Consider the following 24,560-nt stretch of genomic DNA (forward strand, 5'->3'; position numbering starts at 1 on the left):
AAGGGGGGTTCTGGCTTGCAAAACTCCCCTCACAGCTCAATTGTCACATCTGCCATAATTTCACAACACTGAGCATGCAAAAAACAAACACAGATTCAAACACCGATCCATAACGCAACTGTTTATGTGTGGATGCAAAGATAATGGCTCATGCAATTTTCTTTGCGACTTCCTCTTATTCAGGCAAGTTGCGGAAGCCAAACCAGAGGGCCAGGTCAAACACAAACATATTAGTCTGCTGATTGGTAGCTATATCCTGCTTGAAGTCCTTGACATCAAGTCAGGCATGATGGTCATATGGTTTGGGTGCTCAAAAAACTTCTTTCTTTCTGAGAATAATGGGATATTTGCAAGAAACAAAAATATGGGATGTTTTACTGAATCCATTCTCGGAAAATAAAAGGAAAGAAATAATTGTCTTTTCTAAACAAACCCAAATTAAAAACTTGCAAGAACTGCGATCTTTCAAGAAAACAGTAGAAAATTGCAAGTGATGTGAAAAAACCCATAGAATATGCAAATTGATATAGACATCATTACAACCAATGGGGTTGGCATACCTTATCCATAACTTTGTAAGTGCTAAGTCTTGTGCAATGGCAAACCCAGTCAAAATAATACATCATTGTGCCTTTATTATCGCCAGTCCCGGAAAAACCTAATGTATATTATTATTATTTTATTGCTTTATTTCCTTCAACTCGTTGCCCTCAGGCCAAATTACAAGAATGTTGCAATACAAAAAAACTTCATACATGTAAATACACAACAATGTAGTCCAAATATAAAACAAAATTAGCAAAAGTAATGGTCCAGCCAAAATAACATAATGCTAAAAATTTCTCACTACAATTAAGGAAGAGGGATTGATAAAAGGCTATGCATATCATAAGATATGCAAATAAGTCCCCTTGGGTACCTCACTGACTGACTGACTGTCATCACTTGTGAACCGGGCAGTGCTATTGTATAGCATTACCCCGTAATACCAATAAATGGGCTAAACAAACTGTGTATACCACATGTATGAATAGACTTCAAGGGAATAGCACTCAGAATACTGTGCACTCTGGGCCCAGCTCTAGGCTTGCCTCGTCTCACTATTTCCATTACACAATCAAAGAGGAATTTAACGATTTTGAAATTTAATGAAGCACTGGTAACCGCCCCATATCTTACTTGTTTTGTAGTGTGCACCAGCCACAGTACGGGTCGCCATCCTGCCCAGAGCTGCCCCCGATGCAAGACTCACAGCTTGTGTACTGACTGCAGTTTTCAACTCGCAATCTCAAAAGCTGTTGAGAAACGATAGATTGAAAAACATCATCTATAGACAGTATTTGTGCAGATTTAGAAAACAAAACTGGAAGTCATCAAAAGTAAATTGAGGATTTCATGTCATGTTAAATGTGAGAGAATAATTGTGTGAAAAAAAAATCGTCTTTGTTTTTCAACAGACATAGACATGACATGTTATGCACTTTAGTGATCATGGTCAAATTTGTCTGTTCTCGGGTACAATAACAATGATGGTGAAATGTAATGTTCAATGCCCACAGCTGACAGCACGAGACAAGCTACATGTATGATAATCATTTAATCTGTTAAGGAGGAGGTCTTGTGTTGAGTTCCACCTGAAGTTCCATTTTTTTCTTGGTGCTCAGACAGCATGGAATACACAGAGCTTATAAAATATCATCTACGAAGGGGAAAAATATAAATAAATAAATACTTAATTTAGTAAGATATTAAATTAACAACCCCCTTTCTGAATAAAAGGCAAGTTTCCAAGCAGTTCTAGAGAATTGCACAACTTAAAGAGTTTCAGTACTCAATGGCGGAGGGGGGGGGGGGATAAGCAGCAAAATCGGGACAATAATACAAACAAAATCGTAACAGTGAAAATGGGACAAAAATTACATTTTGCAACAAGCAAACAAAACCCTTGCTACGTTTTTGTTAGTACGGTTTATTTTTGAATTCTCTGACTCTCTGTCATTGCATTTTTATTTTATGTTACATAATTCACATTAAATCCTGCTTATTATAACATAGAACTGAAATATATGGTAGATTGTAGACCAAGAGTTTACATTTCTAGGGAAAAATCTCTTTGACACCTCCATGTTTTCATGGGTTCGGGATGCATATCAAGGAATATTTATCTTTCAGTATAATGTATCTCCACTGAATGAGACATAAATAAAACCCAAGCTATCATCAGATCACAATTCAGCGGAAGTGGCCCACTTGCATCCTGGTTGCTTTCCTGTCAGAAATGTAATCATAGTCTTCAAGTCCTTGGTCGTTGAACAGCGTTGCAGGTAATGCTGTTACCACACCAATGATGAGTGATTATGATACACCGTCCAATTTAGTTGGCCATTGGTGACAATTCATCCAACACAATATAACTGCTTACATTGTATTTGAGCAAATTTTGAAGTAAAGATAACTTAGCTAGATCCTTAAATGCTTGAATGCACTGATGATACGCTGAAAAAGGCTGGGGTACATGTGCTTCAGTCAGATGGTTTTCCCATTATAAAATCGAAACAAACATCACATTTCAAGCCAAATGGATGTTTATGAGGAAGCTATAACATTATTTTCACATCTAAGCATCCTGGTTCAATGAACATAATACAAGTGTTTGTTAAACACTATCATTTTAGGACCACACCTTGGCTGAATTTCATGGCTCTGCTAACCACAGAATTCCGTGCTTATGATCACAATGTGCTAACCCTGTAAGCATGGAATCCTTCATTATAGGTACACATGTGCATATCATTCCTAACTTACCTGCGATATTTACTATGTGTAACTGTAAGCATGGAATAGTCTGCTAAATTAAGCAGGGATTTATCACAAACGATAAGCAGAGCTTGGGCTCTGGTATGCTGATTGGCAATAGAAAACTGGTCAAGTTGTCATTGTTGTACGACACTGATAGCTCTGCAACGCAGTAGAGATTGGTATGTCAGTGATATATGCAGAAGAAATTCTATTTAACAGATTTTTCCTGCTGAAAAAAAGTGTTACAAATACTATTGTTGATGTACCCTAACGTGGTATGGCCCCCAACGTGCGCACTTTGATTTTTCGCCTGTAGCGCCTAGCTAGAACAAAAAGTTTGAACTGAAATTTCACAGAAAGTGAAATTTCATCAAATTCTAAACACTCCCGTTCATAAATCGCGAGTTTATTTGTCCCGTTACAAAGTTAAAAAGAAAATTTTATTTTGGCGTGTTTCTCCGATTTTATTTTCAAGTGCAAACGAACCCTTTGAAAATGCCCCGAAAAATAAGAAAATAATTTTCTGACAAACATCTGGATGGGTATGTAAGTAGTTTACAGAAATTCTTAAATGTTAATTTGGAATTTTCTGAGATTTTCTCAAATTTAAAACATAGTGCCGCATTTTTGTGCAAACCCTTACAAAAAAAACCATGGCAACTTCCCATGGGGTATTGCCATTGGGATTTTGCCCATGGGTTTCCAAGGCGAAACTCTATTAGAAACTCTGAGAAGTGGAGGACTCTAATTTTTTCCCAGTTTACCAGAGCAAAATTACCATTTGGATTTTAATTTTGATGTTCCATGTTCTTATTACATCTGATATCCAAGGTTTGTTCATTTATAATATACTTTGGTGCAAGTTTGAAAACAAGTACATCGCAAAAATACTAGTAAAATGTTGCCACTATTTACTTTCATTAACCAGTTGGAATCAGCGTTTTTCTTAAGTTGATCTCCTACAGTGATAAGAATTTATATAACATTTAATTTTAAAAAGTACAATAATATTTATCTAGATCTATTTTAATTATTCCTTGGTATTTCTTTAAGTTTCTCATGTCTGTTTTGTAATACTGAGCATCATGTGTGATGATATGGTAAAAAAATAAATCAACTAATTTCATTAAGATCCAATATGAATTGCTCCAATGATAATTAAAAAATATGACAAATTGGACTGAAGATAATTGAATCTTCAGACGGAATTTGCCTTGAGTACTGAATAATATGACCTAATAGGCATCAGGTTATGAGATTCATGCTACGATGATTTCATCAGGCGCCACTGACAAATGCTGCAGGATTTGTAACGCCCCCCCCCTAAAATAACCCCAGATGTATATGACAGACGGTGATTGCTTGTTATTCATCATGTCCACATTGCACTGATGATAGCATAGTTTGCATCACTGCTTGTACATATAAACATACAGCCTGTTGGCATGAAAACCTGTCTCTTTTCTTGGTACAGAAAATGTCAATATTTAAACTGCAGGTACATGTGTCTCTGTTCGATTTAAAACGCCCCACCCCACCCAAAACAGAAGAAATTTGCAGTTTGAGTTTAGCAACACATTGAATGTAAAACATTCAAATTGTGTTGTGGCATTAGTTGGCCTTCTATGGACGTTAGTACACCCCAATGAATTAATTTATTACATTTATTTACCTGAGTATGCAGAGATCATAAAAAAAACTATAATTCCAAATGTGTGCCCTGCAATTTAGAATTGAATGATGCAATATAAATACATATCCTATGCCCATGTTACAATCATGGGAGGATCTAGAACAAAATTTTCAGGGGGGGGGGGGGGCTGGGGTGGGGGGGGGGGTGGGGGCAACTTTAAGCACTTGCTTGAGAATGAATCCTGCGAGCGCAAGCGCAAAGATCTTGAGGCGTGGTTCTAGATGCTGTGTGGTGCAATCTGAGGCGATTTCTTGCCGCTTTCTCATTCCTTTTTTTGTGTGCAAACACTCTTGAATGAATGTAATAAATGTAATTAACAAATTAACATTCCCTCTCTGGGGGATTTTGCTACAATTGTTTAATGTCATTATATTCACTTCGCATTCAGCGGATGTTGTGTACAAACAAGCGACGACGACAATAGTACTTACATGTATGCCATCCAAAAGTAACGATAAAACTCAGAAAGCAATGACAATATTCGAAAAATAACACTGATATAGTGCTTACTAATCTGCCATCAGAAAGTAACAATGACAATACTCAGGAAGTAGCAATGACCATAATGCTTATTATGTTATCAGGAAGGACCGACTCTACAATTGAAATACTGAGGGTTGGCTTAAAGGCATATAGGATCATTTGCTTTTCCTGACTTATGTTAGCCGGTTTCCAATAATGACACCACACAAAATATAAAGAGCAATGTTCAAAGCCTAACCTGTTTAAGTTTCAGCTCAGGGAATATTATACACTTTTTGAAAAAACAGTGAAATCCAATGCACAACCTTTTGATCACGAAACACATTTTTGTCTATACTCTTTATTTAAAAAATCAGTTAATTTACTAAGGGAATAAATGTGTGTTCGGGAGGTATTATAACACTCTGTTTAAGACCGGTGTGAGTCTGGATGGGTGATAATTACCTGAGGCGAAGCCGAGGGTAATTATCACCCCTCCAGACTCACACCGGTCTTAAACAGAGTGTTTAATACCAACCGAACACATATTTATTCCCATTCATAAATTCCTTTTCGGTCAAAAAACAAATCTTTTCGGTCCAAAAATCAAAACAAGTCAAAAACTAGACGTTGCCAACCATTTTGTTCAACAATTTTACTTCATGTTTTACGAAACACCCCTTTGACTATAATATGGAATGCCCCTCCACAACTTGTTACCTTATAAGGACATTGACGCACGCATCGCTCGTACTGCACGATATCGCGCAAAACGCAGCTGGGCTGGTGTAATGTGAATTTCGGACCATGAAATACTGATTCACTGGTAGTATTGCGCATGCATACGTGAGGAATGTGAACGTTCAACCAATGAAACGTTAAAAGGCACCGGATTTCATGGGAGTCCAAATTTCATGTGACACTGGAAAAGTGTTTAAGAACAGCTAGCCATGTCTTTATCATCCATTTAAGACCGGCCACGTGACGGGCTCTCGACCAATAGGAATGCGTAAACTGTCTTAGGTATTTATGAATGCCGATTATGATTATTATTAATGATCCTGTATGCTTTTAACATATATTGATACACTCATACCTGTTGTTCAGTCAGTACACGTAACTGCTGCTTGGTCTCATCCAGACTTATGTCAGTCTGTATGGTGCTGTCTCCTACTTTGATTGTCTCGTAAAACCTTGCGTGAGTCCCGTTTTCAATGTGCACCTGAAATGATCAACATGGAGACTCTCTCAATCTCTGAAGTTTTTAACCTGGAAGAATTAAACATTGCCTGTCCTACCTTTCAAACACTATATGGAACATGTATAGTCATGTTACACTTGCGTATGACATTTTATGAGGTCATGTAATTATTCAGCAGTGGCAGAGCCCCCCCCCCCCTGGCAGTAACCTCTCTGGATCCACCCTTGTTTAGTTTCAGCAAATTGTCAAATAATATTTGACAAACCTATCTTCTGTAAAGTAAAGTATTTTTATGTAAAAGTCTGAAAACTTTGTACGTTGAATTCTTTGCATCTTCTTATTCAAAACTTTGTAAGTAGTACTTCAAATAATTTTAAATGTTTTGTTTATCTTCTAATCATATTTGTTAGTTGCATGTCCTTTGTAACTTGACAAGCCTCACACAAGCAGTGGTTTTCAGGTTTTGTCACATCTGCTGGCCTGAATTAGGTCTTAATTATACCTTTTATTTTTTATGGAGAGGACATAAGTGTTTGGAAATGCAATGAAACTAATTCTGAAGCACACTTTGTGGAAAATGTTGCCACCTCACCTTAATTAAGGAACCCTGCGAAGTACCAATGAAAGCGACGGTGTGGTTCCTCTCCGTGCTGGTAATAATTGATGACATTCGGGCATCCTCCACCTGAAACAACGGCGTAGCGGTTACTCCGTCAGGGTTATTAGCATTCCGGTATAAGTTTTGAGTAACATCACACAGTACTCTTTGCAGTTGCAAATCGGTAAATGTTGACTGCAAGAGAACAAACACCTTCAATCATTATTTTGGCCTATCACAAGTGTTGTTGTGGGTATCAAAGGCGGGGGGGGGGGGGGGGGGGGGGGGGCAATATGTTGGTAGAATGATGAATGGTATACAAATATTGAGTGGCTCAGAGTGAAATGGGAGGAATATTATCGCAAGGTAAAATCTGAACTTTTCCATTTCATGAGGCAAAGCCGAGTGAACTGGAAAAGTCCAGATTTTACCGAGTGATAAGATTCCTCCCATTTCACAATTTAAAGCCACTCAATATTTGTTTTATATAACTGACATAAAGATCCTTGACGTTTGAAATATTGAACTTTCATTTCAATACAAATTGGTGGAAAATGTATTTCTCTCTTCTGAACCACCCCTTCACGAAAATGTTTGAACCCACCTCTGTAGCACTGGCTCTTTGGAACAATGCTATGCGCATTGCTGAACGTGCATACTTGCATGCATTTGTACACAAATACCGCGTCTTGGAACAAGAATTATCCTAATTGCTCAAAAGTGGCGAATGGGACTTTTTGAGCCCAGGCGTGAATGGAAGTAATAACGAATGTCACGTGATGTAAGTTCCACCAATCAAATGACAGGGATCTGTATGTCGGTTATATAATATATTTTAATGAACAAACAAGACAAGCTTAGGCCAAAAAAAAAAAAAATAGTCGGTCTGTGGTCAGACCGAAGTTCCAGTATTGATGCGGCGACGTGGTCTTTTTTTTTTTCGGTGGCTTTTTTTTTTCAAGCTTGTATTGTACAGACAAGGTGGGTACTGTTTTGCTTTTTTGTGTCCTCATTATACATTGGTGTCCTCCATAATTTGCCTTGGTGCCCTTTATCATTTGCCTTGGTGCAATTTCCCCACTTCTTGGTGCTCCTTGGTACAAAAATATGAGGAGACGCGGCAATAGAGGGCGCTGTATTAGCTTCCGTGTTAATTTGAAGAAAAAAAAGAAGGTTGACGCGCATGATTAAAATCGACGTGCGCGCTGACCAGAGACCGAGTATTTTTTTTTTTGGCCTCAGGTAAGCCTGGTAAAGTTGGTCCAAGAGCTCATAGAATTCCAATTAATTGATTCAGAATGGCAATATTCACAGGAAGTCCGTTCAGTCGGTCCTGTTCCGTAGTCATGGTAATTGTGGGGACTTGAAAAAGGTATAAGGAAGTCCCCATAACTTGGTCCTAATTTGCCTAACAATAAAAAACTTCCCCATAACGCGGTGACGGCCAAGGCATGCAGACGTGTGTACACAATTGGATGGATGTTAATGACATTATTTATCAGCACTGCCTGGCTCATATGTGACAGTGAGTGAGTCCTCAGTGAGATACATTAAGTACAATGAGGACTGGGGCTGCATTGCATCCCAACCGACTGCTGATGTCAGGAACCCGTTCCAGATTGTGGAATCGAGTACCCGTAACTGAGCTGACAATAAAAAAGAAAGGTTTTGAAAGTCATTTGTGGAGATTTGAAAATGAAAACCGGGCTACACGGATTCACAATCAACAGATTCACAATTATGATGCTTGTGAAAAAGGAGGTTTACATCGTAAAGCTACATTGAGCTCACTGTACACACTTATTGCTGTATTGATGCATCGATGTGGTAGTACATGTAATATCAAGCAGATCTTTTTGAATAATCTGTACAGCACCTTCCGGGATTAAAATTTTGGGGGGGATAGGTTTCTTAACCCGTGTACCCGTGTTTTAATCAATCGGGTACCCAATTCCTGTAGCTACCCGTAAATGCTCACCCTCAAGAGGATACTAGGCTAGTCCTTCAGACCAGCACAAACTACACAAGTTTACACAGCTAAAGATAACAGACCAGGCCGTTCAACCTAATAAACATGATTGTTCATATCTGCGGATCTAGGTACAAATTCTAGAAACTGAATACAAGAAAGGAACTTACGATTGAGTTGCATTTACTTTCATGAAGATATCCCACTTTATACTCGTCTCCGTCAGTCTGAATGCACTTTCGTATGCCTGTTTCAAATGCCTCTTCAATCTCATCCATTCTGAAAGCACACAGTGCAGAGCTATCACTGGGGGTGTCAGTTGCTCCAACGTTGGTCGCAAAAACTGCAAACAGCATCGGAGATGCCTCCTGGATTCCAAGATATTCCGCCAAGTCAGGTCCTGCTTGTCCGAAGTAAGCAGCTTGGGCAAGGTTATAGGATTGGGATTCTTGACCACAGTGTAGGATGATCTCAGTGTATGATTCAAATGTGTTACTGTTTTGACAAACACGAACCACTTTGGAAACAAATGTCGGAGTAGAGCTGACTGCTTCCTGCTGAGCAGTGACAAAATAGGTGAAGTCGTTGGCAGAAAATCCATACACGTAGTTAATGTCAAAAGCCCTGCTTCGGTAAGCCTCATTAAAATTGATTTGCACGTCTTCTCCTGAAAAAAACAGTCTACCATCAGGAACCTCTAGACCCAAATGTCGTCGTGCAACTGCTGGGACATCTGTGTTACTATCCCTTGTGTAGGTGGATGCTACATAGAGCCAGTCTCTTCTCCCTGGGCCAGGCGCTAACAGACCAACAGTGGTCTTACCTCTGCCAGGTGATACACCCACGACACTATTTACGGTGCCTGCAACAGTCAGTTCATCTCGATTTCTCTGTTGACATCTGCCTTCATTGTCACTCCAACAAGTAATCAGTCTATCTCGGACTGGTTCAACAAAGAGGATCTTGTTTTCGTTAGCGCAGTCATCTGGGTCTTCACAGTCCAGAGCTGTGCTGGCGTTACTCTGCACTACAAAGTTCTCATCCAGTCGGTAGACGGAATTCATCGCTCCGACGTATACATCAGAGGGACCATGGAAAAGGACATGGTTGAGTTTGGTGTTTGGGTCGGGATCTGGGTTTTGGAATGATGCGATCTCATAGGCTGAAAGCTGCCCGGTCCATTGTGCGACTGAAGCCTGGAAGCAGGCCCAGAAAGACACTACAAGAAGCACGGATGTTACCATCCGTTCATCCATAGCTCCACGAAAGACTCGGTTTCAACATTCAATTCAATCAAGCTCTGTCCATCTGCTCCTTGCTTTCCTGAACAAAAGAGAGTTATTAGGACAGTCAGTTATAAATTTCACCATACTTTCACTCATACGGTATGTGGACAAAACAGAGCCCCTAAAACAGGCACAGATGTTTTGAGAGAAGTTAACCTCACCAAGAGAATGGATCTGTTACCATAGTATCTGACTGTTTCTTGAGGAGAGATTACAGACAGGTTTTTTATTAACATTGCAAAAAGTTAAAAGCAAATTAGTGCAGTTTAAGGCATTTGTGCAGGCAGCCGACTGTTAGTTTGTTTTTGAGATTGAGAAGTCAAGGTTGCAATATTTTGTCGATCTAACTGTTTCATAACTTTGTAAGTATGAACAAGCACAGTCAATTTAAAATGAATCCCCAAATAAATATTTAACAATGGTAAGTTTCTAATAAATTAAGCAGCATGTTACATGTATTACAATTTGTTGAGATGGTGATGACTAAAGGTCAAACTACGAGTAGAATGCAGTAGATCCCTTTCTGGCAATCAAGGATGAGAATTGAATTTTGTGACCAAGAAAAAAAGAAGAGAGAAATGTTAAGATAAAGTTCCCGGGTTTGTTTTGTTTGTTTTTATATGACAATATCTACAGATATTTTACAAATTATAAATCAAATTAGAACAATTAAACTGTAAACACAAAATACAATATTGTCAAGGATAACAAACAAAAAGCTACATTTTCCAAAGCATTGTGCAAAAATCAAAGCATGCACCAATATTTTCAATTCTGCCCAGTTAATTTCCACTCAAGATCCAATTGTTGTAGAAAACTGAACATATTCACGCAAGTCCATAATACAACGCGCACTTACCGCTATTGATAAAAATAGGTTCAACTTCGATGGAATTACTCTCCTTTGCACGAGTCTGAGAATCTCAGAATATCCACATGAGAACGTCGATGAAGAAATTTACACACAATAATTCGATTTGAAAAAAAAAAAAACCCAAACGTTCACAATCACAAGTCTGTGTCGATTAAAATTTGCTATTAATGTTCTGCAATTGTATTTGTACCACGACGACCAACAAGAAGCAGTACCACCACAGCATGCCACTACCACTGTACCAGGATACCGGACGCGGAAACCGATACGATGCAAACCGCAATAAACTTACGTGAACAGAAACTCCTACCTTTTTTAGTACAGTCGTTTGACCGGTTCCGCAATCGCAAATCGTCTGAAGCGTCTTGTGGCGAAAAAACGCGCTTTCACAGGAAGCTACCTATCTATAAATATGCGCAAATTACTCACCTACTTCATGATATGAATAGTTTTCTGCGATCGTTTGAAAGAGAAATTTGCCAGGACATTTTGTAGAGGTCGGTGCTTTGACCGGTTCCGCAAATGTTTTCCGGTTTCGCAAACGGCGCCCTCTGCGGGACTGGACTGAAAATATTCCTTGTTTACTGGCCAAATCTAGATCGTTTTTGCCCCCAAACCAGCCAAGAAAAGATGTGGATTATATTTCCCTGTGCATGAGCCAAGGTCTGCACATATAATGCGTCCAAATTTACAAAATGTAACTCCATGAAAAATGTTATGGTTCGTTGGATCTTTTTTTACGTTATAATTATTTGACTTGCTTTTCTTGCTTTTTGTGCATTCTGTCTATCATCTTGCAATCACTAATATTTTTCTTTTTTGTTGTCGTCTTATTTTTATTTAGACACACTCTGACGTTGGATAGAACCAGACACAAACCTTGTACCGAATTGCTCCAGTTGGTTGGTTTTTTTTCTCACATAAGCACAGACCAGCTATTTATGATTTTGAATTAATATTTTCTCCAGGATCATTTTTAATTCCTATGACACTTAAGGAAGTGACTGCATGGCTGGATGAATTGGAACTGAATCATTGTCTGCAGGGGAGCACTGTTTATTAATATTATTTGTTTATTTAATTATTATTATTTATTTACTTTTGTTTATTCCCTCCTCCTTTTTTTCATTTTACTTTTTTTTTTGGGGGGGGGGGGAGTGTTTCAATTTGTTCAGGGTAAAACACAATATGCTTAATTTTGTGTGCACCAACATCCAGTAGGGGGAACCTTGGGGAAGGGAGGGGAGGGGGAACAGGCCTCAGCAGGCCAGATACATACGGGCCACATACATGTAAATATTGTTTCACATTCAAATTAAATTTCACAAACAAATTAAAACAAATTGTTAAAAATGTCATAAATCCTATGGTTGTTTCATAGCAATGGCAATTTCTAATTATAATGTTCAGTTACTCCTCATACGTTGTTGCACTGCTCGCGCGCTGCGCCGAATAACAAAACGAACTACTAATTTAAATTTTCCTACGGTGCTTCTTAAGAATCACCGTTGGAAATGCCTTCTTTCGTTGATTACTTCAAAATGACAGCTTCCCAGAAAGAATAATTTCACAGGGAGTTTAGTTCCCTTACTATCTTTCAACCAAGTTTGTTTTTCAACAGTAATTACGCCAGTTACTTTTCGGATGGCTGCAAATGATGGACTATAGCTTTAACTATACATGTACATGTATCATGCTTGGGCAACTGTATTAGCAAACCTCATCTACTGTTCGGTGATGCTCTATGTCAACACATTCATCACGTATATCCCGATAACCCTTTCAATATATTGACATGTGATACCTGCATGTGTAAATGTAATACAAAACTAAAGCACTCAAGAAGCTACCCCTTTTAAATCCAAAAATATACCTGTCATATAAATAAATGGTGATGAATCACAGAAATAGACATGTTCTGTGGGTTTTTCATGCAAAGTAGCATAGTTTTTCAAACACCTCACTTCTCTTTCACATGTACTGGTTAATAAAAATGTATGTAACGCCTTTAAATTTATTGCCTTTATGACACCTGCATGTCTGTTTAATTGTTATACACAAATAATTTAAGCACTCCAGAAGCTAGCACTATACAAAAAAAGAACTTGTCACATAAATAAATTAATTCAAAGAAATGGTGATGAAGACACACAGCTACATGTACTTTCACTATAATATTCAACTTCTTCTTGACCTTCACAGGTAAAACTGAAAAAGATGTGCTGATGGCCTCTTATGGCCTATCAGGAGGCTGGCGTAATCTTCTTCTTTGTCTTTGGCATTGTCTGTATGAAAAAGAAATTTTATATAAATCGTTTAGTTTATGACCAATTGAGACAAAAATGAGAAATGGTTTATAGTATTTGACAAATTTTGTGCTCCAAGAAAACAATCAAAATTTGTGTCTCTGTACTGACGAGAGACTGGTCTTCATTATGAAATATTAGTGGACCTATTTTTCTTTTTGTTTAAAAGGGTAAAGAGTAAGGTTAGAACCCACCGAAAAAAGGATAATTTTAAATTTACTAAATTACTGGAAATGTCCTTTGGGTTAGAAACACACCTACGTTTTATTTTCCATATTATTATGCACTATTCTTAATTGTTCCCCACAAACCTCACCTCCTAGCCTGGGCTGACTCATGCACCCTGGATGTGGAGAGTTGTAACTCTAAAATGAATCCAAACCCCTGAGGCACAACCGCCTCAACATCAAGTATTTTTAGAGCAAAGGAAAAACGTTTAGTGGGAAGTATTAAGAAAGATTTTTGTATTTTAAATTTTGAAGTCCAAATTTTTTTTATCCAAAACCTACAGTGCTGTCCGGAAGCTGGACAGAAACAAAATCATTTTGTTTCAATTTAGTTTTCAATTTTTTGCACTGAACACCCAGAAATGATCATCAAATTCGACATTTTTAAACAAGGATTAATAGAAATTCTCAATTTCTTTGTAAGTTGTAAAAAAAAAAAGATTCATGCCAAAATAAATAAAGTGCACCGCGCTAGGGGGCCGTCATCAACAATACTTGTCAATAGCAGCACTGGTTAATACAGTCACACCATGGCCAGTGTATTGTATAGGCAGTATGAATGCGTTTGCGGAACCGGCCAAACGACCAGCAGTTACTCTGGTGGGTATAGAAAAAAAAATTCAAAGACTTCAAATCTTATATTTGTATGGTGGAATAATGAATAATTTCCAAACAAGTTGCATCTATCGCCATGATTTAATTCCCCTGAACAATCGTGTAGCAGGCCGACAAACATGAAATCACGCTTCCGTGCGCGTTCCATTTCGGCAGTTCGTTAACGGCAAGTGACGGTCGTAGGGGATTTATTTTTAAATGTAAGTGAGTATCCTAAAACTAAAACCATTTTTGAAAAGTAGATTGAATAACCTTTCCATCGGTACCAAAGTTTAAGTCCTTGGCGTTTTCGTCTTCCTGAAAACGAGAGCTAGTTTTCCGAAATTGCGGAACCGGTCAAATTGCGGAACCGGTCAATTGACTGTACCACGGAGGAAGGAATAAGCATGGAGCTAGCCTTTTTCAAGAAGATCGATCATATCAAAACACGAGACGAAGCTGAATATATCGTTTGACCGACCCTGAACTTGAAGCAGAAGTGAGCAAAAACACGTGGAATATACGAACGTCTTGTGGATCAGAGGGCCGGCCAAGGAGCTCATCCAGATCCTCGCGTAATTCAATGAACTTCCGCGTTCGGTCGATACCATTCTGCCGAAGGTGTTCTAATGTCAACTTTCTTTTCTGAGCGTCGGGCGTTGACTTGTACACAATAGGATTTCTTGAGATAGGGGAATCCCCTTATAAAATCACCCCTCTTGTCTTATATGGCCCCAAATACACAGTACGTAAATAGGCCCCGTATCGTAGGCGGCACTTCCGATTCCCCCCTAGATAGCGTCTTGTCAAGGATTTTCCCCAAATTAATTTTCAGTGACTCTCTGAAGAGTTTCAATCGTCTCAGCTCACAAATCTTGAATTCCTGAGTTTCAGTTTCGCTGGCGTAAAATTTTATTTCTACAAAATTTCCCGATTTTGGGAGTAATTTGATACGGCAGTAAACTTGAAAAAACATGTTCAAAAAAGAAAGTTACAATTACTAAATTTTTGTGTGTTCAGATATTGGTTAATCATTTTGACAAACAAATTAACCATTTTTATCTTATCTAATCTTCTGATTTAGTTCTTGGAAACGGAAGTGGCCTACTTTTACAATTTTATGAAAATAATGTCATGACGATAAAGTAATACACAGCACTGTCGGTCCAGAAAGGACAAAAAGGTCCCTGTTTATGAGTGTGTAAGTTCAAGAATGGGCCTTTAGCAAGTCTTAATGTTGACCCTTTTGAATATCGCGGCTGCAATTCTGGAAAAGCTAGATGTAGGCCTCCTTCCTCCATGGTGTAGGCAAGTCAAAAATGACTACCGCGTCGGATGTGAATAAAAAAGGGGTTAAACTTTTTTTTCTAAAAATATCAGTTAATTTTGTGGATTTCCTGTGACCCAATAAATATGACAAATTTTAAATTTTGGTGGCGCGCGTCCGGATGAAGTTACGTTTAAGTCACTGGTGGCGCTATACGCTATACCGTGCAGAAATGCAGAAATGACACCCCGCATATGGCCTTCATTACATTTGCAGAGAGCAGTAAATAATTGCCCTAGAGTCCCTATAGTGATGACTACCCCCACTTTCAAAAATCAGAGCAAGTACTCACAATCCTCCACTGTGTTAGAGACACACATCAAATTATAGCGTGACTCATCATCTTATATTTTCTGTTAATTTTTTGTAGGTAATCCGATGACTTTGGGGAGAAAATTTCCATCCAGACTGATGATCACCCGAGTAGTTTTCAGCCCATCGCCATTTTGTAAAATGATGCCTGCAAATACGGGCACATTTTCATCCAAATTTCACAGAAATATATGCTCACAATACTATTACGGCTTCCTTCCTTCTTTTTTTCCTGTTCTTTTTTGCTTCTTTTACACACCCCCGCTTCCGCCGCCGCTGACAAGGCACGCAAATCGTGGTATTTGACCGGCGTAGGCAACTTGCTTTCCTGCAACTTTCAGCTCTGGGAATTTGAACAAGGTGGGGGACTCGACTCTAGGGGCGTTGTTCAAAAACTATGTAAACGACCGTGCAGATCTTGGTAAATTGGGTTAGCATAGGGCTACTTCATTCCTCTGCTTCGTATTGGAATATCAATTTTCGTAATAGACTTAATAATGGAAGCGGGCAAGGTTTAAGAGAGGCTTTTTCTATTAAAAAAGTTCAACAATTATTCAGAACCTGCTTCAAAACATTAATTTTGAGAACTTTCCGTGCCTCGTGTTCCTGGAAAAAGGAGAATTTTTGAGATTTTGCAGATGTATTTTATGAAAACAGAACAATGTTTATAGGGGAACTGCATATTATTAAAAAAATGTTTTGCTCAGATATGAAAAAAAGTCTAAAACAATATGTTATTAATCAATGCCTTTTGTGCTTCGAGGTGACATTTAAATTTTGAAGGGAAAAAAAAAGGTTTCTGCTACAGATCTATTTTACCTCAAGAGCCTGTAGATTGGATGAACATTCTAAACTCAGCATCACAACAATGATTGTAACGAATGTAAAAACAAATCCTTTATTTTAGCCAGAAATACACCAAGTTAAGAGGTTGTATGATTTACAAAGTAATAATATCGGCAGCTATCCTTGCAAATGAAACATTTTCTTTTTTCTTTGTTTGGTACCCCAGAATATAATCTCGCCAATATTTTTTGCAGGATTTTTTCGGTAGTGTGATGTTTTTTTCTTCACAGCAAAGCCTTTTGGTTGCGCAGTCCTGGGCCTAGCGCGTGCACGGCATGACAACCTATAACCAATCGTTGTAACGTATTCAAGAGGCTCCCCATTACCGAAGACAATGACATAACCACAGCGCCGTTTGCATACTCATTGTAGCGTGCCGTTGCTATAAAACAAGAAAAAAAAATGGTTCAGGGGCGGATCCAAGCTTTTGCAAAAAGGGGGGGGGGCCCTGAAATGTAACAAGAAGCAAAATTTGGTGAAGGCAAGTTGTGGCGCCTACGCGTACGCCGAAGGCCAAGGGGGACGGGGTGGGGGCAGTGGCGTCGCCAAGGGGGGGCCAGGGGGGGGGGCACGTGCCCCCCCTGGAAAACCTAGTGCCCCCCCCCGAGTGCCCCCCCCCCCCCCCATCAAATGCTGGTGCCCCCCCTATCCTCTGCAAAATTCTGCGCGTTGTTAAAATCATTACTTTAAAAATAGCAATTTCTGGAGATATCTTCAGATCGAATTTAGCATCAAATGTGGCACGATTTTGCATCTAGCCCATCCTCCGGACTGCGAAAATTTTCCAAAGGGGACGGGGGCACCCCCTCCCCTTAGACCCCTCCCCCAGGACGGCGATCCGTATCCACCTAAGTGCCCCCCCATCAAATGCTGGTGCCCCCTATCCTCTGCAAAATTCTGCGCGTTGTTAAAATCATTACCTCAAAAATAGCAATTTCTGGAGATATCTTCAGATCGAATTTAGCATCAAATGTGGCACCATTTTGCATCTAGCCAATCCTCCGTATGCGAAAATTTTCCAAAGGGGAGGGGGGCACCCCCTCCCCTTAGACCCCTCCCCCAGGACGGCGATCCGTATCCACCTAAGTGCCCCCCCCCCATCAAATGCTGGTGCCCCCCTGTGCCCCCCCAGACTGAAAAAAGTCTGGTGACGCCACTGGGTGGGGGGAGACCAAATGTGATTAAAAGTACATTGTAATGTGATTCTAGATGCTCTGTGGTGCGATCTCAGGCAAAATCTGACCACTTTAACCAATTTGTTTTGTCATCATTTACACATCTGTCTCGTCGCGCGCACGCAGTCTTGTCGGAGTTCTTGGTCCCGTCGCTTTTTATTTTTAGTAAACGTATGACTGACCCCCAATAATAATTGTTGTCTTATGTGCAACGTATCCTAGCAAGCTATGGTCTGACGTGAACTGCCCTATTAATTTTGTCTCTCCCTTCCCCTTTCTTCTCTTTTTGATTCTAGTCTCTCTCCCTCTTTATATCTTTTTTTTAAGGAAGGGGGGGGGGGGGGCGTGCGCCCCCACGCCTCCTGGATCCGCCCAAGCGGTTCAAAGTACTTGCAAGGACAGTTGTCGATATTATTAAGGGAATAATAATGCGGTGGAGCAGTTTTAAACAACTGGTTTAAAACCAGGTAGGGGCCTGATCGCCGATGGCCCGAGCCGAAATAATTTTTGAACTAATATTATTATTATTATTATTCTTAAGAAAAGTCTCTTTTACACTGGTCTGAGGATCAGGCATTCACGTGTGCAGAGCCACACTACGAACGTCAGATATATCCGAGCCGGTAAATGTTATGCTACCGAAGACCCGATAGAAGGCGCCCGCTGAATGGTCAGAATCTGGAGGTCAAGACGCAGTCTTGTTTTGCATTTATCGCCGAATCTGCGCGAATATCATAGATGCTGCCTTGTGTGCAAGCCCCTTCAACCTTACCTGTTCTCTTTATTACGAAAAATGATATTCTAAGACTAAACTGAAGAATAAGTCCAGGCCTATTCATGCTACCCCAATGTTAGCACTGTAGTTTACATACTTTGAACATCCTTCCCCAGAGTAACCCCCGCGTTTTTTTATTTCCAGAGCTGAAACTGAGATGATTGTCGACTGCGTGCAGGCTCTGCGTCGCACCGCCTGAATGTGCTAGCGCCACCAATACAATTCTGTTACTTTAGTCTGGTGTCATACGAAATTTGGACTCCTATGAAACATGTTCTCTTTTACCCGCGGTTCTAGAGCCAATATATTTTTTTTTGGGGGGGGGGGGCTAGCAGTGGATCCAGATTTTTTCAGGGAGGCGTGCTGAAATGAAGACCGGATATTTTCTCCGGAGACTTAGGCCTCCAAAAATCAATGGGGGGGGGGGGGGGGCGGCTCGTGCCATATCTTCAATGGGGAGCGCTGATAAAATCCTACAATCATGCATATACTATATTTACTAAAAGTGCACAAATGCACCCTTCTCACGACTATTTATTTAGGGGGAGACCCGTCCGCACGCACGTCACATTCTTACATTTTGCTAGTGCAATTTCTTTTTTATGGAATTTTTTTTTTGGGGGGGGCTAGACAATTATTTTTTTTTGGAGGGGGGGGGGGGGGGGGCGCCCCTAGCCCCCCGTAGAACCGCCACTGCTTTTACCCTATATGGGTTCTAACCCTCACACGTGACTTGTCGCTCTCCTAATTATCTTCACTTATAGGCATGCGCAATACCACCAATGAGTCCTAAATTCACATGATACTAGAGCCGCAAAAAGTTTAGAATTTGTCATTTTAATTGGTCACATGAATTTCACATAATAACTCACATTTTTATAAACTAACTTCTGGGAAAATAAGAATGGTTAATAATTTGTCATTAAAAAAAAGTTGACAGAGAGATTAACCACTCTTATTTTAAAGATCTGCAAACTGAGATGATAAAAAGCGTCAGAATTTCACGGAAATTAATTTGAGATCAACTCAGTCAAGGCGCTATCAACAATAATTATTTATACAATAGACCATGGTATTGTACGGAAGCGTAGAAGGGCCAAAAGAAATTAAGAAAAAAATTAGCTACTATCTCGCCGCGGCGAATTACTATCTCGCCGCGGCGAGTTACTATGTCGCCGCGGCAAATTACTATTTTGTATCGGTGAGCGTTGGGCACAACAATTGCGATCCCTCCGGGTCCTATGGAACGCCAAAGAGGCATCGGCGTTGCCATGAGGGTTTCCATCCTAGGGGACTTGGACGGGGGGGGGGGGGGGGGGGGCTTGAGGTTACAATGGAGGGGCGCCCCAAAATTTCATCCGAGCTGAAAGGCCGTGAGACAGGGTTCCTTCACCGGATATCCGCCCAATACCCGCCCTAGTGTAGTGTCCCACATACCACTCGGCCGGGCCACTATAGATGCACTACATTAATCCGTGTTCCACTCGCGCTCGCGGGATAACTAACTAAAACACATGGACAACCGGGACGCTATACCATGGCCAGTTTTGCCGCAACGTTGACGTAAATATGACGTGCGCGTTATATTATTAGCAGATTAATTATCGTGACTCTGCGTGACTTCCCGTGGGTCTTGGTATAAACCAATCGAAAACAACCAAAAAATTTAACCTTTTTTTGGGGTGGAGAACTCGTGAAGGAGGGAGTCGTAAACTTTGTAACTGCATTCCATATGGATAGAACCGTATTAATATTCGTGACGCTTGAAAGTATTGAAAAATGACGAACTCAAAGCCTATTTTTTCAAATTGTAATGAAAAATACTGAACATATCAAAACGATTTTTTAGTACATAGTAGGATCATGATCTCTGAGATCACTAGCTAAAGAAATTAGAACCCAGCCCTGTGTGGGTGATTAGGGTGTTAGTTTTGCCAGAAGTTGATCACAGATTGCATAAATCCATCACCACTCGCGAAATTCCATCACCGATTGTGACAGTCAATCACCGATTGCAAAACTCCACTGCCTATCGATAAAGTGCATCACCGATTTGATGATCACATTAAATGCCTCTTTGGCGTTCCATAAGACCCAAAGAGTATCGCTATTCGTCGTGCCTGACGTTCGCCGATGCAAAACAGTAAGTCGCCGCGGCGAGTTTTTAGGGAGGTTTCGCAAGCGAACGGATACGCTTACACTTACGTTTAGCTATCCGTATCCGTTTTTTACTTACGTGTAGCGAGCGAGATATGCGTGTCGTCTGCACGTTTAGCGGATAGTGAGTGGCGTATGACGTCATACGTGCAGACGACACGCATATCTCGCTCGCTACACGTAAGTAAAAAAACGGATACGGATAGCTAAACGTAAGTGTAAGCGTATCCGTTCGCTTGCGAAACCTCCCTAGTAACTCGCCGCGGCGAGATAGTAATTCATTTCGCGATATCGTAATTCGACGCGGCGAGAAAGTAACTCGCCGCGGCGAGATGGTAACTCGCCGCGGCGAGATAGGAACTAAATTTTTCTTAATTTCTTTTGGCCCTTCTACGCTTCCGTAGTATTGTTTATGTATTTTAGATGGGCGATGTAAAACTAGAGGGGCGTTTTTAATGGGGATTCCCCTATCTCGGCAAACCTATTGTGTACAAGTCCACGACGGCGCTCACAAAAGAAAACTGACAAGAGAAAACCTGCGGCAGAATGGTATCGACTGAATGCGGAAGTTTTTGAACTATAAATCTGCACTGCACCCGCATACGTTGCTCGCGCCTTCTTCAAGTTCAGGGTCGGCATACGATGTTCTCAGTTTCGCTGAGCTTTTGATATGATTGAGGGGGCTTTCTTCTAAGGCTAGATCCATGCTTCGTTACAGGTAGGAATTTCTATTCTGTGTTTGTTCTTGCAGTTGCCACCATAGTGGTTTCCACATCTGGTATCCTGTTTTAATAGCACTTAAGGTTGGGCGATTGTGTAGTGTCGGGCCCCTATTTTGGTTTGGCAAAGTCAAGGGTATTTTTTTATCATTCCAAAATGACCTGTTCAACCTTAAGCAGATTCTTTTGATTCTAATGATATCGGTTTTTTTTTTAGTTCGGAACTGATTCTTGCGGTATAAAATACGATTTTCTCACGCGCTTTAACGGTTGGTGCCATGCGAATCACCGTGGGTTTCGCGCGTTGACGGTGCTTCGAGGCGCTCGCCATCTTTCTTTTCGTGTTGCGTCTTCGTTTTACCCCCAAATTTCGCTCGAAAATTCAAAACCCTGATCTCTGTCTATGACATACCTGTTGGTTGTGGCTATAGTTTGGTAAGTCAAATGGAACATGGCCCGTCACTACACAGGCGGGCGTTTGAGTCATTCAAGGGGCGACTATTTATATATCGACAAAGTTGGGCTAGTTCAATTGAAAAAAACAACAACCCCAAAACCAAACTTATTACATTTGCCAAGGAGGTCATGTATTCACCGGCGTTGGTTTGTTGGTTGGTTAGTGTGTTTGTCTGTGAACAGGGTAACTCCAAAAGTTCTGGACGGATTTTCATGAAATTTTTTTAGGGGTGGTCCTTGGTACAACAAATCGATTCGATTTTGTTTAGCCTTGGCGGAGGTGTGCGCTCTCTGAGTGCTTTCTAATTTAAGAGCTTTAAAGACTGATTTGCGATGAAAGATCTTTTTCCAACTCGAATTATGCTTGAATTGCGTCCGCAACATTTTAGTAAAAGTTGCAATTACAAAATGACTTTTGCAGCCTCAAGCAGACTTTTTTGTTTGGATTAACGTTTGGTTGTTTTTTTAGTATAATTTTGGTCAGTGATGTTGAAGAAAATGCGATGTGCGAATCAAACCACAGTCTTTTCATTCTCACATAGGAACGGGGTCCTGAACTACATTTTAGGGCATTTTTGTTGCGATAACTCTTGCCCAGAATAAATAATTTCATGGAAGTTGAACCTAGTTTGCTATTTTATTATCAGTAGCAGTAAGTGAACTGAATGGGGAATGGTTTATGGACTTGTATAAACTTTTGAATTTTCCACCAAAAAATACAACCTTCGGTAAAAACTAATTGGGGACAAATGCTTCATAATTTAAATTGGTGCAAGCTTTTAGCTTTGCTCTATATATGCTTTTGAAAACCACAAGCAAATCTGGGAAAGAGAGTAGGCCTATGCTAGTCGAAAATGTGGGACTCTCAATATTGTGTATGGCCCTATGGCACTTTTCTTTGGTGACTTTATTTTAAATTTTCTCTTTTTTTCTCACAAAATTGGAAATTATTAATTGTCATTAAAATTTACATTGGCTAACCATTGGTGATGTTGTCAAACAGGGATACGCTTCTAGTCGCTTTGCTTGTTCATTCTTAAAATTTGTTGGACAATAATCTTGCAACTGCTCAGTACCAAAACAAAGAGCATGCACATTATACTTAAACTGTACTAAATTTTTCTATGTAACATTTGTTGCATAAATTAAGAATGGCGACCAATTGTTTCTGCATTCCCATCCTTAAAAAAATATGGTCCGTTCTTTGTGAGGTTAACTTCTTTCATAATTATGGCATATCCCTCAGCGTTGGGAGTACCATTCTTTATTGTCCACATATGAGTAAAACTATGGGTCAAGTCCTAACTGACTGTTCTAATAACTCTCTTTTATTCCAGGAAATGAAGGAACAAATGAACAGAGCTTGATTGAATTGAATGTTGAACTGGTCATTTGAAACTGAGTAGTCTTTCATATAGCTATGGATGAACGAACGGTAACATCCTTGCTTCTTGTAGTGACTTTCTGTGCCTGCTTCCAGGCTTCAGTTGCACAATGGACCAGGCAGCTTTCAGCCTATGAGATCGCATCATTCCAAAACCCAGATCCCGACCACAACACAAAACTCAACCATGTCCTTTTCCACGGTCCCTCTGATGTATACGTCGGAGCGGTGAATTCCATCTACCGGCTGGATGAGAACTTTGTAGTGCAGAGTAACGCCAGCACAGCTCTGGACTGTGAAGACCCAGATGACTGCGCTAACGAAAACAAGATCCTCTTTGTTGAACCACTCCGAGATAGACTGATTACTTGTTGGAGTGACAATGGAGGCAGATGTCAACAGAGAAGTCGAGATGAACTGACTGTTGCAGGCACCGAAAATAGTGTCGTGGGTGTATCACCTGGCAGAGGTAAGACCACTGTTGGTCTGTTAGCGCCTGGCCCAGGGAGAAGAGACTGGCTCTATGTAGCATCCACCTACACAAGGGATAGTAACACAGATGTCCCAGCAGTTGCACGACGACGTTTGGGTCTAGAGGTTCCTGATGGAAGACTGTTTTTTTCAGGAGAAGACGTGCAAATCAATTTTAATTCAGATTACAAAAGCAGGGCTTTTGACATTAACTACGTGTATGGATTTTCTACCAATGGCTTCACCTACTTTGTCACTGCTCAGCAAAAAACAACCAGCTTTACTCCAATATTTGTTTCCAAAGTGGTTCGTGTTTGTCAAAACAGTAACACATTTGAATCATACACTGAGATCGTCCTACGCTGTGGTCAAGAATCCCAATCCTATAACCTTGCCCAAGCTGCTTACTTCGGACAAGCAGGACCTGACTTGGCGGAATCTCTTGGAATCCAGGAGGCATCTCCGATGCTGTTTGCAGTTTTTGCAACCAACGTTGGAGCAAGTGACACCCCCAGTGATAGCTCTGCACTGTGTGCTTTCAGAATGGATGAGATTGAAGAGGCATTTGCAACAGGCATACGAAAGTGCATTCAAAATGGAGTTGAGTATAAAGTGGGATATCTCGACAGAAGTAAATGCAACTCCATCGTAAGTTCCTTTCTTGTATTCAGTTTCTAGAATTTGTACCTAGATCCGCAGATATGAACAATCATGTTTATTAGGTTGGATGGCCTGGTCTGTTATCTTTAGCTGTGTAAACTTGTGTAGTGTGTGCTGGTCTGAAGGACTAGTAGCCTAGTATCCTCTTGAGGATGCGCAGTTATGGGTAGCTACAGGAATTGGGTACCCGATTTATTAAAACATGGGTACACAGGTAAAGAAACCTATCCCCCCCAGAATTTTAATCGCGAAGGTGCTGTACAGATTGT

General features: G+C 40.2%; 2 protein-coding genes across 3 annotated transcripts in view; one reads left to right on the plus strand and one right to left on the minus strand.

The window, feature by feature from the left end:
- LOC119736921 (plexin-A4-like) overlaps window positions 1-14,591 on the minus strand; it is a 45,769-nt gene extending 31,178 nt beyond the window's left edge. Inside the window, exons 1-6 of one of the 2 annotated variants that reach the window (XM_038210947.1) lie at window positions 14,398-14,591; window positions 11,193-11,204; window positions 8,893-10,045; window positions 6,748-6,948; window positions 6,051-6,176; window positions 1,180-1,295 (exon numbers count right to left, since the gene is read on the minus strand). In XM_038210947.1, coding sequence (XP_038066875.1) covers window positions 1,180-1,295; window positions 6,051-6,176; window positions 6,748-6,948; window positions 8,893-9,978 — 1,529 coding nt within the window. In that variant the 5' untranslated portion in view covers window positions 9,979-10,045; window positions 11,193-11,204; window positions 14,398-14,591. Of the gene's footprint in view, window positions 1-1,179; window positions 1,296-6,050; window positions 6,177-6,747; window positions 6,949-8,892; window positions 10,046-10,867; window positions 11,170-11,192; window positions 11,205-14,397 lie in introns of those variants that run through there. The other variant, XM_038210948.1, reaches the window with a different exon arrangement.
- Window positions 14,592-23,196: 8,605 nt separating this feature from the next.
- The window catches only part of LOC119736487 (plexin-A4-like), a 32,941-nt gene continuing 31,577 nt past the window's right edge, over window positions 23,197-24,560 (plus strand). The window contains exon 1 of the mRNA XM_038210503.1: window positions 23,197-24,279. Coding sequence (XP_038066431.1) covers window positions 23,197-24,279 — 1,083 coding nt within the window. The remainder of the gene's footprint in view (window positions 24,280-24,560) is intronic.

The sequence above is a fragment of the Patiria miniata genome, unplaced genomic scaffold, assembly GCF_015706575.1.
Source record: "Patiria miniata isolate m_02_andy unplaced genomic scaffold, ASM1570657v1 HiC_scaffold_3, whole genome shotgun sequence".
In the NCBI taxonomy this organism is placed as follows: Eukaryota; Metazoa; Echinodermata; class Asteroidea; order Valvatida; family Asterinidae; genus Patiria; species Patiria miniata.